The 14119-nt window shown below is 53.3% G+C and overlaps 1 protein-coding gene across 1 annotated transcript; it reads left to right on the top strand.

The window, feature by feature from the left end:
- Nucleotides 1-928: 928 nt before the first annotated feature.
- LOC112269291 (vegetative cell wall protein gp1-like) lies at nucleotides 929-9862 on the top strand. The gene is made up of 5 exons (XM_024455725.1): nucleotides 929-1170; nucleotides 1530-1581; nucleotides 6823-7575; nucleotides 7649-7885; nucleotides 9641-9862. The coding sequence occupies exons 1-5, from the start codon at nucleotides 929-931 to the stop codon at nucleotides 9659-9661; spliced, it is 1305 nt and encodes a 434-aa protein (XP_024311493.1). The 3' UTR covers nucleotides 9662-9862.
- Nucleotides 9863-14119: the final 4257 nt, after the last annotated feature.

Raw genomic sequence — 14119 nt, 5'->3', positions numbered from 1 at the left:
CACGACGAAGCACGGCGCAGACGCGGCGCGCGTGGGGCACAGTGCGGCTCGGCGCGAGCACCACGAGGCGCGGGCACGGCACGCGAGGGGCACAGCGTGGGGACCGGCGCGACGCGGCACAGCGAGGCGCAGGCGCAAGCAAGGCACAGCGCGGGTGAGGGCACGGGCGTGGGCACCGGCGCGGCATTGCACCGAACACCATCGTGCGCAGGGGGAGGCGGTCTCTACCCCTCCCTTCCCTGGTTGGGCCGGCTAGATGCTTGCCGGGCCTGCGGCCCGTGGGGGCTTGCTCCCTCTCTCTTTTTTGTTTGTTGCGCAGGCCGGGCGGCTCGAGGGGCTCGGCTCCCTCCCTCCTTTTTATTTTTTTGTTCGGCGACGTGGTTTTTTATTTTTGCTTGGGCGATGTGGGCTTCGGCCCAAGGAGCTTGGCTCCCTTTTTTGGGTCGATTCCTTTAGGATTTTTTTTGCACTTTGCTAATTCTTGGCGGATCTTTTTGCAGGTGAGATGGCGGGACTCGATGTCGAGCGTCCGGCGGGCGAGCTGTCGAGGGGGTCTTCCAAGGGGTCCAAGCCGCAGCTTGCGGCGAACCGAACGTCACGGAAGAAGAAAGTCTCCTTCCGTCCTCGTGGTGTTCCTCCCTCGGTTCCGACGGCGCCGGTGGACGGCGGAGGTTGGGCACATGACCACCTTCTTCCTTCTTCGATGAGCCCCGAGGATCTCGCCTAGCTGGAGGAGGCGGGATACTTCCCCAAGGGGGGCAGTATCCTGCCTGATAGCGAGGAGGTTAGGCTCGACCAGCGGTGGCGTCCGGGATGCATCATGGCATTCTCGGCTTGGTTTCACGCAGGCCTGTGTATGCCCGTTCACCCCTTCTTGCTGGAGTTCCTAGAGACATATGGCATCGAGTTGGCCTAGCTTCACCCGTCGATGATCGTGAGGTTGAACGTCTTCAGGTGGCTGTGTGAGACGACGCTTCACGAGGAGCCCTCGATGAAGCTTCTACTATTCTACTTCACCGTGGAGGTGAGGGAGTTGCTCACTCTGGACAGCTTCGCTCTGAGAGCCTTTGGTTCGATGAACCTGAGGCTTCGTTCCGGATTTGGGGACGACTTCCTGGTCATGCCGGGGAAGAGCACGGAGAAGTTGTTTGTCAAGTGGGAGTCCCAGTGGTTTCTCCTTCAGGCCTCGAGGACCCGTCTTCGGCACACGGGTGATCTTCCTCGACACTCTGGGGCAGGAGGCCTCAGGGAGGTGCCTCACCCCGGCGAGCCTCGGTCGGCCAACCTTTGGAAGGTGGCCAAGATCAAGGAGGTGTCCGCCGAGAGGAGCTTTCGTGACCTCATGGAGGAGATGGTGATGGCGGGGCGCTTTATGATGAGGAGTTGTCTGAGGTCCGAGATTGGGATCCCTCGATCTTTCCGTCCTCCACAGCTTGTCACTGCACGTGAGTGCCACTCCTCTTCCCTTCGCGCTTCGATTGTTTTTCCCTTGCGGATGTACTTAACAATTTTGGCTTGTCTTTTTTCAGCGACTTTTTCCGAGGAGAGGGCGGCATTGTGGGCCATGCAGCTGATAGGTCCGTATGGCGGGCCGGAGCATTGCGACTATGAGACCAAGATCAACGATGGGGATGCCACAACATCATCGCGAAGTGCTTCGGGAAGATGGTGCTGATGCGACAGGACCCGAAGCTTGGTCGCCTTCTCCGAGTGGGCGATCGCTACTCCCGCTTGGTGACACCGTCGATGTTGGCGGTGGGGTCCAAGTTGCGGGACTCTTGCGGGAAGGTGAAGGCGGGAACGACGGTGTTGGGCCTGGCGGTGCCTGTCATGTCTATCCCCAAGATACCTCATCCGTCGAGTGGATACAAGAGGAAAGCTCTCCTGACTCCTTCTCCTTCTCTTGACTACGCCCCGGCAGATTCGGCGGATCCCGTCGTGGGTGAGTCGAGGTCCCCCCTGAGAGTGACCTTGGACCTGCACATGAAGGGGAAGATGGGACTTGAGCAAGTTCTTCCTCCTTCAAGCCACGAGGTCGATGATTTCACTCGCGAGAAGGGGCTTCGGCTTCGGAGCGACTCAGTGGTGGAGTTGTCGACCGGAGCCAGTGGTGTGGCCGTCTAGGTGTTCTCCATTGGTCGCGAGCATCCTGAGCGACTCAAGCGAGGGACGGAGCATTTCCGACGACCGAGGATGGAGCGAGAGACCCTCTCGTGACACAGGAGCTGGCTGAGCATCCATGACATGCCTCCCTTGGTCCTTCGAGTTTGCTTTGTGCTAACTTCATCTTCTTTGTAGGTGAGGGGTTTGGTCGAGGCCGTGGGTGCCCTTCCTGCCTCAAGACTCAGGTGGGGGCGCTTTCCGCTGGTTTGGACGTGGAGATGTCCAAGTCTGCCCTTGCCTTGAGCGAGTTGGCTTCGGAGAGGGTGCGGCGAGGCCGTGGAGGCTGAGCTTTCCCGCATTTCGGCGGAGCTTGCGGCCGTGGAGACCAGGGCTCGACTTGCTGAGGAGCGCCAGAAGGACAAGATCGCGCAGACCCGTCGAGTTGAGGAGGACTTGGTGGTGGCCAACCTTGATAGGGAGCACGCTCGAGCGGAGGCTGCTTCCCTCAAGGTGGAGTTGGCAGCAGCGGGGGATGGCCCGATGCTTGCTCCTCGTGCTCGCCCTCCTCCAGATCATCGCCCCAAGGTGGTCTCGCTTTTAGTTACTCAGGCCACCGAGATTCGAGAGACGATGATTTTCTTGAGGAGTGTTTCTCAACCGGATATTCCTCCGTGTTGTACGGTGGATGAGGCGAGCGGTGTGCTTACTTCCCAGGTGGAGCTCATTGAACCTACCGTGAAGAAGTGCCTCCTGAGTACGGGTGCTCGACTTGTTTCGTCGGCGGTCGCGGCAGTCCTGGACGGCGGTGCCGGCATGAGCGGACTCGAGGGTGAGATGTCTCACGGGGCGAAGAAGTTTATGGCGGACCAGGGTGCTCCTCTTCGCGCTCAGGCTCGACGCTTCGTGCGTAGCCTAGAGCCCGCTCTTCGGGAGGATGACGGTGAGGCGTGAGCCTCGTCGCCCTTGGAGGTGGTGATGTTCCTCAGCTGCTTACTTGTGCGATGTTGCATATCCCCACTCGACTTAGCCTCATGACTAGCATGTTTAGGCTTTTGGTCATAGAGGTTGTAAGGCAGCTTTTTTGTTGTCTTTCATGCTTCACTATGTAGTCAACATTATCGGAAATGTTAACTTAGCTCAGCATGTATGTCTCATGTTTCACCATGTAGTCGACATTATCGAAAATGCTAACTTGGCTCAACATGTGTTTCTTGGAGTACTATATTTCCTTCTTGTGAAGTACTATATTTCCTCAGTTTATACAGCTTGCGATCGTTCACGATGATTACACTTTTGTGCTATCAATTGCTGTCGCCATTGGGATACAACTTGGCTTCGGCGCCTTAGGCCATGGTTACGAGCCATGGGTCCTAGTACCCTTGTGAGGGTCGCTATCGATATGCCGGTAGTGATCCGGACATTTCGACCTGCCGTTCGGGAAATTTCATGCAGAATTTTCCCTCTTCGGACTTCTGGAAGCTATGCTTTCCCACAATTATTATGAAGCCTTAACCCGGTTATATCATGCAGGCCCGTGCGCGACGTCTCGCATACGGGTAGCATGGTTCTCCGAGGTAAGTAAACTCATGCATAACTCGCTTATTTACGGTTCCCCTTAAATGCGTTTTAAGGAGCTTCCGGCCCTCGAGGGACTTAGTTCTACTTGGTGGATGGCCTCGAGGCACACTAGGATCCACCATGGAACGAGTCACCGGTAGCGACCTATGTCCGTAGACATTTTTAGAGGATGCTGGGGCCAACGGAGGCCTTTTCGCGTTCCTCGGTGAGCGGCACAGGGGCAATGGCTCTTTTCCTTACGACGATGAGTCGTGTGAGTGTCTCGTGTCACTCTTAATTTTTTCTCAAGGAATTTCTTTATTGATCCTTGCTTCCTTGTCTTAAGGTATGGCCAGATGGGCACTTACAAGCCTTATGTAGACGTGGCATCGTTGGCGCTTACGATCCCTCGAAGTTTCATAGGGAAACGGTCGGTTGGGCGCTAATAGTCTCCTTTTGGGAGCGAAAAGGATTGGCCTTGAAGTTCCTCCTTAGGCGTAGAAACGCCGGAGTTTGTCGCCGTTCCAGGCATGGACAAGGTTTTGCCCTTCCATATTCTCGAGGTGGTATGCACCATTTCCCAATACTGCGGCGATGCGGTATGGTCCTTCCCATTTAGGGTCGAGTTTGCGCTGGAGTTTTGGGTCAACGTTCTTTTTCAGCACGAGATCTCCTTGGGAGAAGGCTCGTTCCCGCACCCTTGTGTTGTAGAAGCGTGCGGCGCTTTGCTCGTAAACGGCGTGCCTCATGAGGGCTTTGTCACGAGCTTCTTCAACAAGATCGATGGCCGTCTTGTGATGCTCTTCATTTTTTATGAAGGCAAGTGGAGTGGCTTCTTGGAGCCTTTCGACCCGAGGTGAGCGGAACTTGACCTCGGCGGGAAGAACTGCTTCGGCGCCATACACCAAAGAGCATGGTGTTCGGCCCGTGGAACGGCTTACGGAGGTGCGTATGCCCCAAAGCACGCTAGCGAGTTCATATCCCCATGCTCCTCTTGCTTTGCTAACCGTGTGCTCTACCCTTCGGCGGAGTCCTTGGAGGATTAGTCCATTTGCCCTTTCGCATGCGCCGTTGCTCTTGGGGTAAGCTACGGATGCGAAGTGCAGCTTGATCTCAAGGCATTCACAGAATTTGATGAATTTCACACAGTCGAACTGTTTGCCGTTGTTCATGGTTAGCTCTCGTGGGATGGCCTGTGACGTGATCTTGCCAAGTGGCTGTGCTTCTATCCATTTGGAGAAGTAATCGATCGTCACCACGAGGTACTTGCAGCCCCCGTTGCATGCGGGGAAATGCCCGATAAGGTCCATTCCCCAGCGTGCAAATGGCCATGTTATCGGGAATTTCTTCAGGGAAGTCACGGGCGCACGGATTGACTTAGCCATTTTTTTGGCAAGCTTTGCATTTCCGTAATATGGTGATTGCGTCTTGCACCATGGTTGGCCAATAGAATCCCTGACGTAAGGCTTTTGCCGTGGTGGCTCTTGGCGCAAGATGGTGGCCGCATATTTCTGAATGGATTTCCAGGAGGAGCTCGGCTCCTCGGTCAGGAGTTATGCTGGTCTTTGAAGCTTCGTCAAGGACGTCGGCTCCTTCCTTTATGGATGGGGCGCGAATTACTTCGAAGAATGCACCGGTGGCAGCGGTTCTTTGGAACCCCTGTTCAGGCTAACCTATCGGCCAAGTGATTTTCTGCTCGTGGAATTCGTCGCGCCTCCATGCCTAGAAAATACCGTTCCATCTTGCGAACTTCTTCGATATACTTTTTCATCCTTTCATCAAGGCATTGATATGACTTGTCCATTTGATTTATCACCAATTGGGAGTCTCCTAGGATGACAAGGCATTGAACTCCCATGGCCTTGGCCAATCAAAGTCCGAGAAGGAGCGCCTCATATTCTGCCATGTTGTTGGTGGCATTAAAGTCGAGGTCGGCGGCGTACTCCAAAATCATGCCTTCGGGGGTGATGAGGACGACTCCAGCCCCCGCACCGTCGAGGCGCTTGGAGCCATCAAACCTCATTATCCAATGTGGTTCGGGGGGCTCGGTCTTGGAAGTGATTTCTTTGGGCGGGACTAGTGGGGTGTGCCTCTCGGCCAAGAAGTCAGCCAGGACTTGGGATTTTATGACCGTTCTCGCCGTGAGTTCTAACAAGAAAGGTGCCAATTCCGTTGCCCATTTGGCGATTCTTCCAGTTGCCTCCTTGTTGCCGAACACTTCCTTGAGTGGAAAGGTAGCTGGCACCATGATGGTGTGGCACATGAAATAATGACGGAGCTTTCGAGAGGCCATGAGAAGGGCGTACACGATCTTCTCGATCTGGGTGTATCTACCCTTTGCTCCTCCCAAGGCTTCGCTCACGTAATATACCGGCGTTGTGACCCGTCTTCTTCCATCACGGGTGCTGCACTTACGGCGACCGGTGTCGCGGCAAGGTACAGGAGCAAAGGTTCCCCCTGCTTTGGGCTCGTGAGAAGTGGAGGGGTTGAAAAATAGGTCTTGAGCTCTTCGAATGCCCTTTGAGCTTCGTCGGTCAACTAAAAGTTGTCGAGGCTCCTCAAGGCTTTTGAAAAAAGGCTTGACCGGGTGACGAATCGTCCCAAGGTCGCCGTTCTTCCCGCTAGGCTCCTCAATTGTTCTTTAAGGATGAGGCTGACGAGGCGTTGGAAAGTTGCGCCGGCGTTCCTCAAACCAAAAGGTATCCTGCGATGGCAGAAGGTGCCAATGGGAGTGATGAAACTGGTCTTTTCCTCGTCTTCCTTGGCCATGTGTGTAACAGCCCGAGACCAACCCTTTTTCCTTTTAAGCCCTTTTGGACTTGTTTGTAATTTATTTGTTGTCATCATGTTGTCATGCTCATGTTATCATAATTGGTTTGCCATGTCATTAGCATCATGTTGCATGAAATATTTTCGCTTGCGCAAAATGTCACTTCTTTTGTGTTGTCGTGTGTTTGTCTTTTGTTATGTTTGCTAAAACCTAAAATTATTTTTTTATAAAACCTTATTTGGTTTAACAAAATAAATCCGGATTTAATTAGACCTAGCCACTTGTCTCTTGTCTAATTTCAAAGTCCAAAATTGCGAAAACCGTATTTTTGTGTGAGCCTTTTGTTAGCCCAAAAGCTTGTTAAGCTAAACCCTAGCTTTTGCCGATAAAAGCTAATCTCTTCTTTTTTTTCTTTTTCTTTCTTTCCTGGCCGCCGCCGCTCGTCTTCTCCCCTTCTTCTTCCTCCCGCTCGCCCCCTCCTCTGCTCTCTGTCACGTGCGCCGCGCCGTTCTCCGTCTCGCCGGCGCCGCCTGCCCTCTGCGCCGCGCGCCCCCCGAGCTCCCTCTTCCTCGCGCCCCCTCTCTCTCTCCACGCGGACTCCCGCTCCCCCTGGCTCTCTCTCCTCGCGCGCCGCCCTTGCTCCCCGCGCCGCCCGAGCTCTGCCTGCCCGCGCCTCCACCTCGTCCGCGCCGCCCTCTGCTCCGCCCTCCACCGCGCCCGACGCGCGCGTCGCCCGCGTCCGCCCCAGGCGCGCCCCACCGCGTCCGCCCCGCACACCCCTTCTCCTACCTCCTCCTGCGCCGCCTCTTCCCTGGCCTCGCGCGCCGCCTCCCCTGCTCCGCCTCTCTGCCCCGCGCTCGCCCGCGCGCCTCCTCCCGCTCCGCCTCTCTCTTCCCCGGCGCCGCTCTCTCCTCCGGCCGCTCCCCGCGCCCTCCTCTCTTCCGAGCTCCCTCGCGCGCGCCGCTCCACGCGCCCTCCTCTCTCCCGAGCTGCCCGCGTGCGCGGCTCCTTTCCTCCTCTGCTCCGCCCGCGCCTGCATCTCGCCCCGGCGCCGCCTTCTGCCCCTAGCCGCGCCGCCCAAGCCCGACCGCCTCCTCAGCTTGCCCAAGACCAGGCCGAGGCCCATCTCCAAGCCCAGGAAGCAGGCCCGTGCCTCTTTGGTCTTTTTCTGTTTTTCTGAAAATTGTTAAACCTTGACGTGTGGGCCTTGCTTGTCAGTCTGTGTGCTGCTGTTTGTTGCCGCTGCTCCGCGTCGAGCCGCCTTGGGGCTGCACTTCGTCGACGCCCGCGAAAGACCAACATCGCCTCGAACCTCCGAGCCGGTCCCATGAACGACTACTTCGCCGCGACAATTACGTACGAGGTGCCGCGAACGCCTACGTGTACGACTACCTCGACCGTACGACTACTCCAACGACGTCGACTACATCGACTACGCCGTGGCACGCAACAAAGGTAGAACCTTGGAGTTTTGTGCCGTAGACCCGTAGATTGCACGATATATGAATTGCATGTGTTGTATGAGATGCCCGTGTTTGTATCGATAGCACTAGTTGCAGGTACGTCGTTGCCACCGGTGTGTGCAACCCCGACTGAGTTGTTTGTTTGGTGTGTCGTTCTTGTTTTAAAGCATGCATCGCACCTATTCATGTCATTGTCATGCATGCTAATACAACTATCACATTGTTGTGTGTAGTTAATCAATTAAACTCTATTCCTTGTATATGGAGTTGTTTAGATGCTATCTGTATTATTTTCGGTCTCCATTTAACTTGGTAATCGTATATCGGATTTACTTTCGGATTTCTTAATATGACATGCATCATTCCCATGCCACGCATCATTCTTTGATTGCGCATATCAATTAACTTGTGTATCTTGTATGCTTATACTTTCTTTTTATGTGGTGTATTTGCTTCTTCCTCGTTAGTCTCCGGTTCCTACGATGACGACTACGCTTGTGTTCTTCTTTCAGGATTCTTGCTCAATTCCGGGCAATTGAGTACTCCAGGCAAGCAGCCATTTCTTGACCATGTTGTTTATACCCAATGCTTCTCTCTCGTTCTTGCACTAAGTTACGTTCTCAGTCTGGTCACGATGCCTCTAGGATTGCATAGTTTTTTAGTCAGCTCTACTCAAAAATACATTTGTCTTGTTACTTGTCCTATTACCACGTCACATGTTTGCTTGTCGCCCTAGTTCTTGGTCATTAGATGTCATGCTTAGTAGCTAATCTAGTGTCCTTCTATCTGCGGTTCCACAATTACTACATCCATATGGTACTTTCTGTATTTTAAATTGCAGTCATTTGCGCCGACTTAAGAACTGAGTTCTCGTTTTCGTCGACCCAAGAAACTTCGCGCTAATCGCTCGTGGGAGAATATATGGGTTCCCCCTTGGCTTAGTACTCGTTTCATAACTCTTCCAGGGGCCACATAGTTCGGGCATTCCATTTGGCATTTGCATTGCATGCACACAAAGATTCGTGGAGACTTGTTGGTGACTTTGCATTCATATAGGACTGCGGCACACGTCTGGAGTGGTCATTCTGCGGACACTGAACCACTACCAGCTGTTCCCGCAACTCTTGAGTCCGTACGACGCTTCGGCCGGGCTCTCGTTTCGGATTAGACTCAGTTGGGTGGTTCCTTGGATTAGTTGTGGGGCTTGGAAACGTCGTGTCGCCCAATCCTGCCGACACATATTCTTGTATGTTCCTACTCGAGTGGCAATAAGGGTTGGACGAACGTGTACGGGTAAATTGGCACACCCTGCAGGGATAAATCTTTCGGAAAGCCGTGTCCGCGGTTATGAACGACTTGGTTGGTCATTACTTGATCATAGAGAACTTAACCAACTTAATCTCAAAAACTTGAGTAGTAATTAGTCTTAATCATGGATATGCTTAAAACTGCTTAAGTGTGAGTTTCCTTTGGATTGCTTCCTCACAGAGTGTTGAGGGGGTGATATGAGGATTGTGTTGTTTGGTGTTTAGTAAATAGGTTAATCACCTCACTTAGTAGACGCTTCTCATCCTCTACTTAGTCGTTGTTAATAGAGTGTTGTTAATAGAGTGTCTCTCCAGATATATCTGTTGCTCCATAACCCCACTTTACCCTCCTTTGAGACATGTTGCATACTAGTATAGATCTCCCCGTAAGTCTTGCGAGTACTTTGTACTCAGTTGCTTTGCAACGTTGTTTTCTTCAGAGGTTCCAGCAGAGCAGGTGAGCCGCTAGCTTCTTCGTAGAGCACGACGTTGGATTCGATGTTTAGCCAGGAGACCTAGATCAGGGTTTTAAGACTGGTGGCGGGTTTCCTTCCAGCTTCCAACCTCTTCAGGCCATGCTGTATTCTTGTCTGTACTCGGGCATAATTCGACTTCTGCTGATGTAATGATGTAATGTTGGGACATGTGTCCTCTCTTTGTAATATTTGTTATTCTGCTCCTTGTATGAGCTTTGTAATTACTTTCTTCTGTAGAGTTTGGTAATGATATTCATGTTGCAAAATCCTGCGATGAGCACATTAATGCGAGTATGTATTCATGTGTTTATCGTAGGTTAAGAACCTGAGGCTTGAATTATGCAAAGGATAGCAATTTGGGCTAAATTGTATAATTCCGGTCCCGGGGTCTTACAATGTGGACTTGGTGATGTCCTGAATAGGCGTCCAAGAAGCTCAACAGTTCGCATCCCGCCGTGGAGTCGACTAGTTGGTCAAGTCGGTGAAGTCGACACACATTCGCCACTTGCCATTGGCTTTCTTCACCAAGACCGGATTGGCTAACCATTCGGGGTGCCAAACTTCTCGGATGAGTCCGGCGTCGAAGAGCTTGGCAATTTCTTGCTTGATGACTTCGCTTCGCTCGTTAGAGAGCTTTCGAAGCTTTTGCTTCACGGGAGCTTGGTCAGGCCTTACAGCGAGGCGATGCTCCACGACGTCGCGTGGGACTCCACCCATGTCGGAAGGTGACCAAGCGAAGAGATCGGAATTCTTTCGAAGTAGGCCGACGACTTCTTCCTCGAGTTCGCTTGGGAGGTTGGCTCCGATCTTCACCGTGCGCGTGGCGTCATCTTGGAAGACGCGTACCTCCTTGAGATCTCCTTCGGGTAGGGGCTTACGGATGTAGCGCTCCGGGTGGCCAGTTTCGGATGCTCCCGCGTTCGAAAGCATGTTGATACTCTTGGATGATTCTCCCTTCTCGGCGCACTTGGTCTCATGGCGGTAGAGCGTCTTGCTATTGGAAGATTGCTCGCCACGGACCGTTATCATGCCCTTTGGGCCTGGGATCTTCATGCACAAGAAGTTGTGGTGGATGGCGGCGCGGAGACGGTTTAACGTCGTCTTTCCGAGGATGGCGTTAAAGGAGGCCTCCATATCGACCACGTCGAAGCGCACGAGCTCGGTTCGATGATTCGTGGCATCTCCGAAGGTCGCGAGGAGCTCAATTTGTCCGAGCGGCTGAATGGACTTTCCTGGCACGAAGCCGGTGAGAGGATAAAGGGATGGCTGCAATGAGCCGTTCTTGTATCCCCCTTGCAGTTCCATCAGCTTCTTCAATGTGCTCAAATATAGGATGTCGGCGGAGCTTCCGCCATCCACAAGAATCTTCTTGATCTCACAATTGGCGACGATCACCGTCACGAAGAGGGCGTCGTCGTGTGGGAAGCGTATCCCCTTGGCATCTTCCTCCGTGAAGGCAATTGGCTCGCTCGCCCACTTTGGTGGCGATGTCGGGGTGAAGGTCCCCATGACGTTGACTTTGCAAACATACTCCTTGCTTTGGCGAGGCGTGGAGCCTTGGCTGTATTCTCATCCTTGCGCCGGTCTTGCATTCGTTCTTGGAACTCTTCGCGAGCCGCGATGAGAGTGTTGCACTCCTCGGTGCTGTGGCTCGCCGAGTTGTGGATGAGGCATATTACAGTTCCGCCCTCGGCGGGGCGAGGTGGCTTTTTGGATTGCCAAGTCTTTTGGGACGATGCTTGTCCTTCGATGGCGAAGATCTTCCGGGCTTGGTCGCCGGGGGCCTTTTTCCCCCACCTCCTCTTCTTCTTGGAAGATGAAGCAGGCGCATGGGGTTTGTCGGACGAGGGATTTCCTTCGGGAGCGGCGCGCGGCGCGTCCTTTTTGGCAATGTCCCCGTCTTCGCTCCGGGCGTATTTTTGCAACATTCGATAGAGCTCCTCGGTCGTCTTTGGAGGATTGCGACTTAGGGCCCGATTCACTTCTTCTTGGAGAAGGCCTTGCATGCATGCGTCGATCACGGTGGGTTGGCGATTTGGCTTTGTACCTTCGCAAAGCGATCGAAGAAGTTTCGGAGTGATTCCCCCGGCTTTTGTTTCACGGCGTATAGCTCGTGAGCCTGCACGGGTTCTTTGAAGTTTCCCTGAAAGTTGGCAATGAAGACCTCTTGGAGGCGCTCCCACGAGTGCACGGGTATCTTCCGCAGGTTATAAAACCAAGTTTGCGACATCCTAGTGAGCGCGAGCGGAAAAAGGTTGCACATCTACGGGACCTCCCCCGGCAGCCTGTATGGCGGTGGAGTAGACATCTAGTAACTGAAGAGGATTTGACTCCCCGTCATACGGCCGTATTGTAGGAGGCTTGAACCTTGGCAGAAAAGGCGCGTCTTGGATCTCCCGTGTGAGCGGGTTACAAGTCGGCCGGTTCCTTCGGCGGCGAGGTCCTCCCTCGTCGGTGTCGCTTTTGTCGCTAGAAGGGTCGCTTGGAGAATGATCTTGACGTTTTCTTGGGGGGTCGGAGCGTCGACGGGAATTTCTTTCGCCGCCGGCACGGCCTCCGGACTCCGCCACTTGCTCATTTCCATGCACGATGGGGTCTCGTTCTCCGCGAGGCGCAGCTTGAGGTTGGTGTTGAGCATGCGCGACTTGGAGAGCACCATTTGGCGGAAGCCCCCAATAAGGGTGATACCAAGGAGCTCCATGGGCAATCGCGGCGAGCGCCAGCGGAGGCAGACCCGGGTTGGAGGGGTCGTAAGCCGGAACTCCTTGGTTTTCTGGCGCGGATCCTCCTGACACCACATTGTTTCCTCTTGTAGGTTCCGAGGCATGCCAAGTTGTAGGGAAGGTCGTGCTAAGCCCATCGAGCGAGGCATGCCGAGTTCCGTATCCCCTGCGGGGGCGGCAACCGTAGACAGTTCGCCGATCCTTGCCACCACGTCGGTGAGTGTCAAGGACTGCCTACGACGGTTCGAGCACCTCGGTTCCTTCCGGGATGCCCGGGAGCGGAGGTGCGACCATGACTTCCGTCGTGGCGACCATGCTTGCGGCAACGTCTGGATTGGTGAGGATTCCTTCTTCCTCGGGAGCCCCCGAGGTGCTTGCTTTCTTTGTTTGCAACCGTGTAGACTTTGTGGCAAGTTGGGTGCCCAATGAAGTAGCCTTCGTCGGGGCCATTCAATCTTCAATTGCGGCGAGGGTTTCCTACGGTCGGTGCCACTGTTGTTGTTCTCGACAACAATTAGAGTAAGGGGTGCCAATGCTCGATGGCACAAGTTCGAGTATAAAAGTAGGGCGTGTACACCGGCCTTATAGCGAAGGTCGCCGTACACTTGGACAAGTTGACACGTCGATATTTTTTGAATAGGTTCAGTCGACCCTGCGGGTACGACTTAATCCTATGTTAGGAAAGGCTTCGAGGGGGTTGTTAGCCAAGTGCTTGGACCGAGCGGATCTTCCCAAGACACATTTAGCAAGAGATTCGGCCGGGCCGTCTCGTACTTGGACCGAACTCGTCTTTCCAAGTATCGAGGTTAGGATACCCTCGGAACTCTAACCCAACCCCTTCTCCTTCGACCCCGTGCAAACCAAGGTTAGCTCGGAGCCTCAAAACTAGAGTCCCCTAGAAGGCTTCCTCGAGGCCGGTCGACTTTTAGTCGAAAGCGGAGCTCGAGAGTGAACCATAGAGTGAGCACTCTAGCCCTCTCCCCTTAAGTTTATTTAATTTGAGAGTGAATGATACATGCCCCCATGGGGGGTTATTTATAGCTTAGGGGTATATGACAAAAGACCATGGCTACCTTTGAGGGAGGGAGAAAATTGGGGACAAAATGGTCATGTGTGCACCATGTGTGGGAAAGTGAGGATTGGTCCATGGTCCACCATGGACCAAAAGCCTCATCACCACACCTTTCTTGTCCTATACTCTAGCTCATTCCACCCTTTGATCATGGCATGAGAGGTTTGACTTGTTAACTCGTCTTCCTTTGCCATGTAGGATTGGCTACGCCACGTGGACATCTTGACTCACGCTAGGAAATGTTGACTTAGTCGCCGCCACGTAAGATTTACGGTCCGGCCCATATAAGGGTTTTATTTTACTACAACATAATGCAAAAGAAAAATCTATTTCTTATAATTATAATAAGTTGTTTAAATATTGTTAAGAAAATTATCAAGCATATAAATGGTGATTAAGTGGTGGAAACCATCCAAAACTCCTATCAAAGACCAAACCATGGAAGCGTGTGTAGAATGTGTCTAAAAGTCCACAAAAACCTACAATAATGTGTGGCATAAAGATATTACACACCACAAGGTTTTAGATCCAAATCCCGATAACCAATAAAATTATTTTTTTGCTCAACAATTAAAGCATAAAAATCCAATAGCAGGACTTTAAAGCAGAAGATGCCAAAGTGCTGAAAACTCCCCGGCTGCTGAGAAG

Source organism: Brachypodium distachyon, chromosome 5, assembly GCF_000005505.3.
Source record: "Brachypodium distachyon strain Bd21 chromosome 5, Brachypodium_distachyon_v3.0, whole genome shotgun sequence".
Classification (NCBI taxonomy): Eukaryota; Viridiplantae; Streptophyta; class Magnoliopsida; order Poales; family Poaceae; genus Brachypodium; species Brachypodium distachyon.
This window is presented reverse-complemented; position numbering and strand designations above follow the sequence as displayed.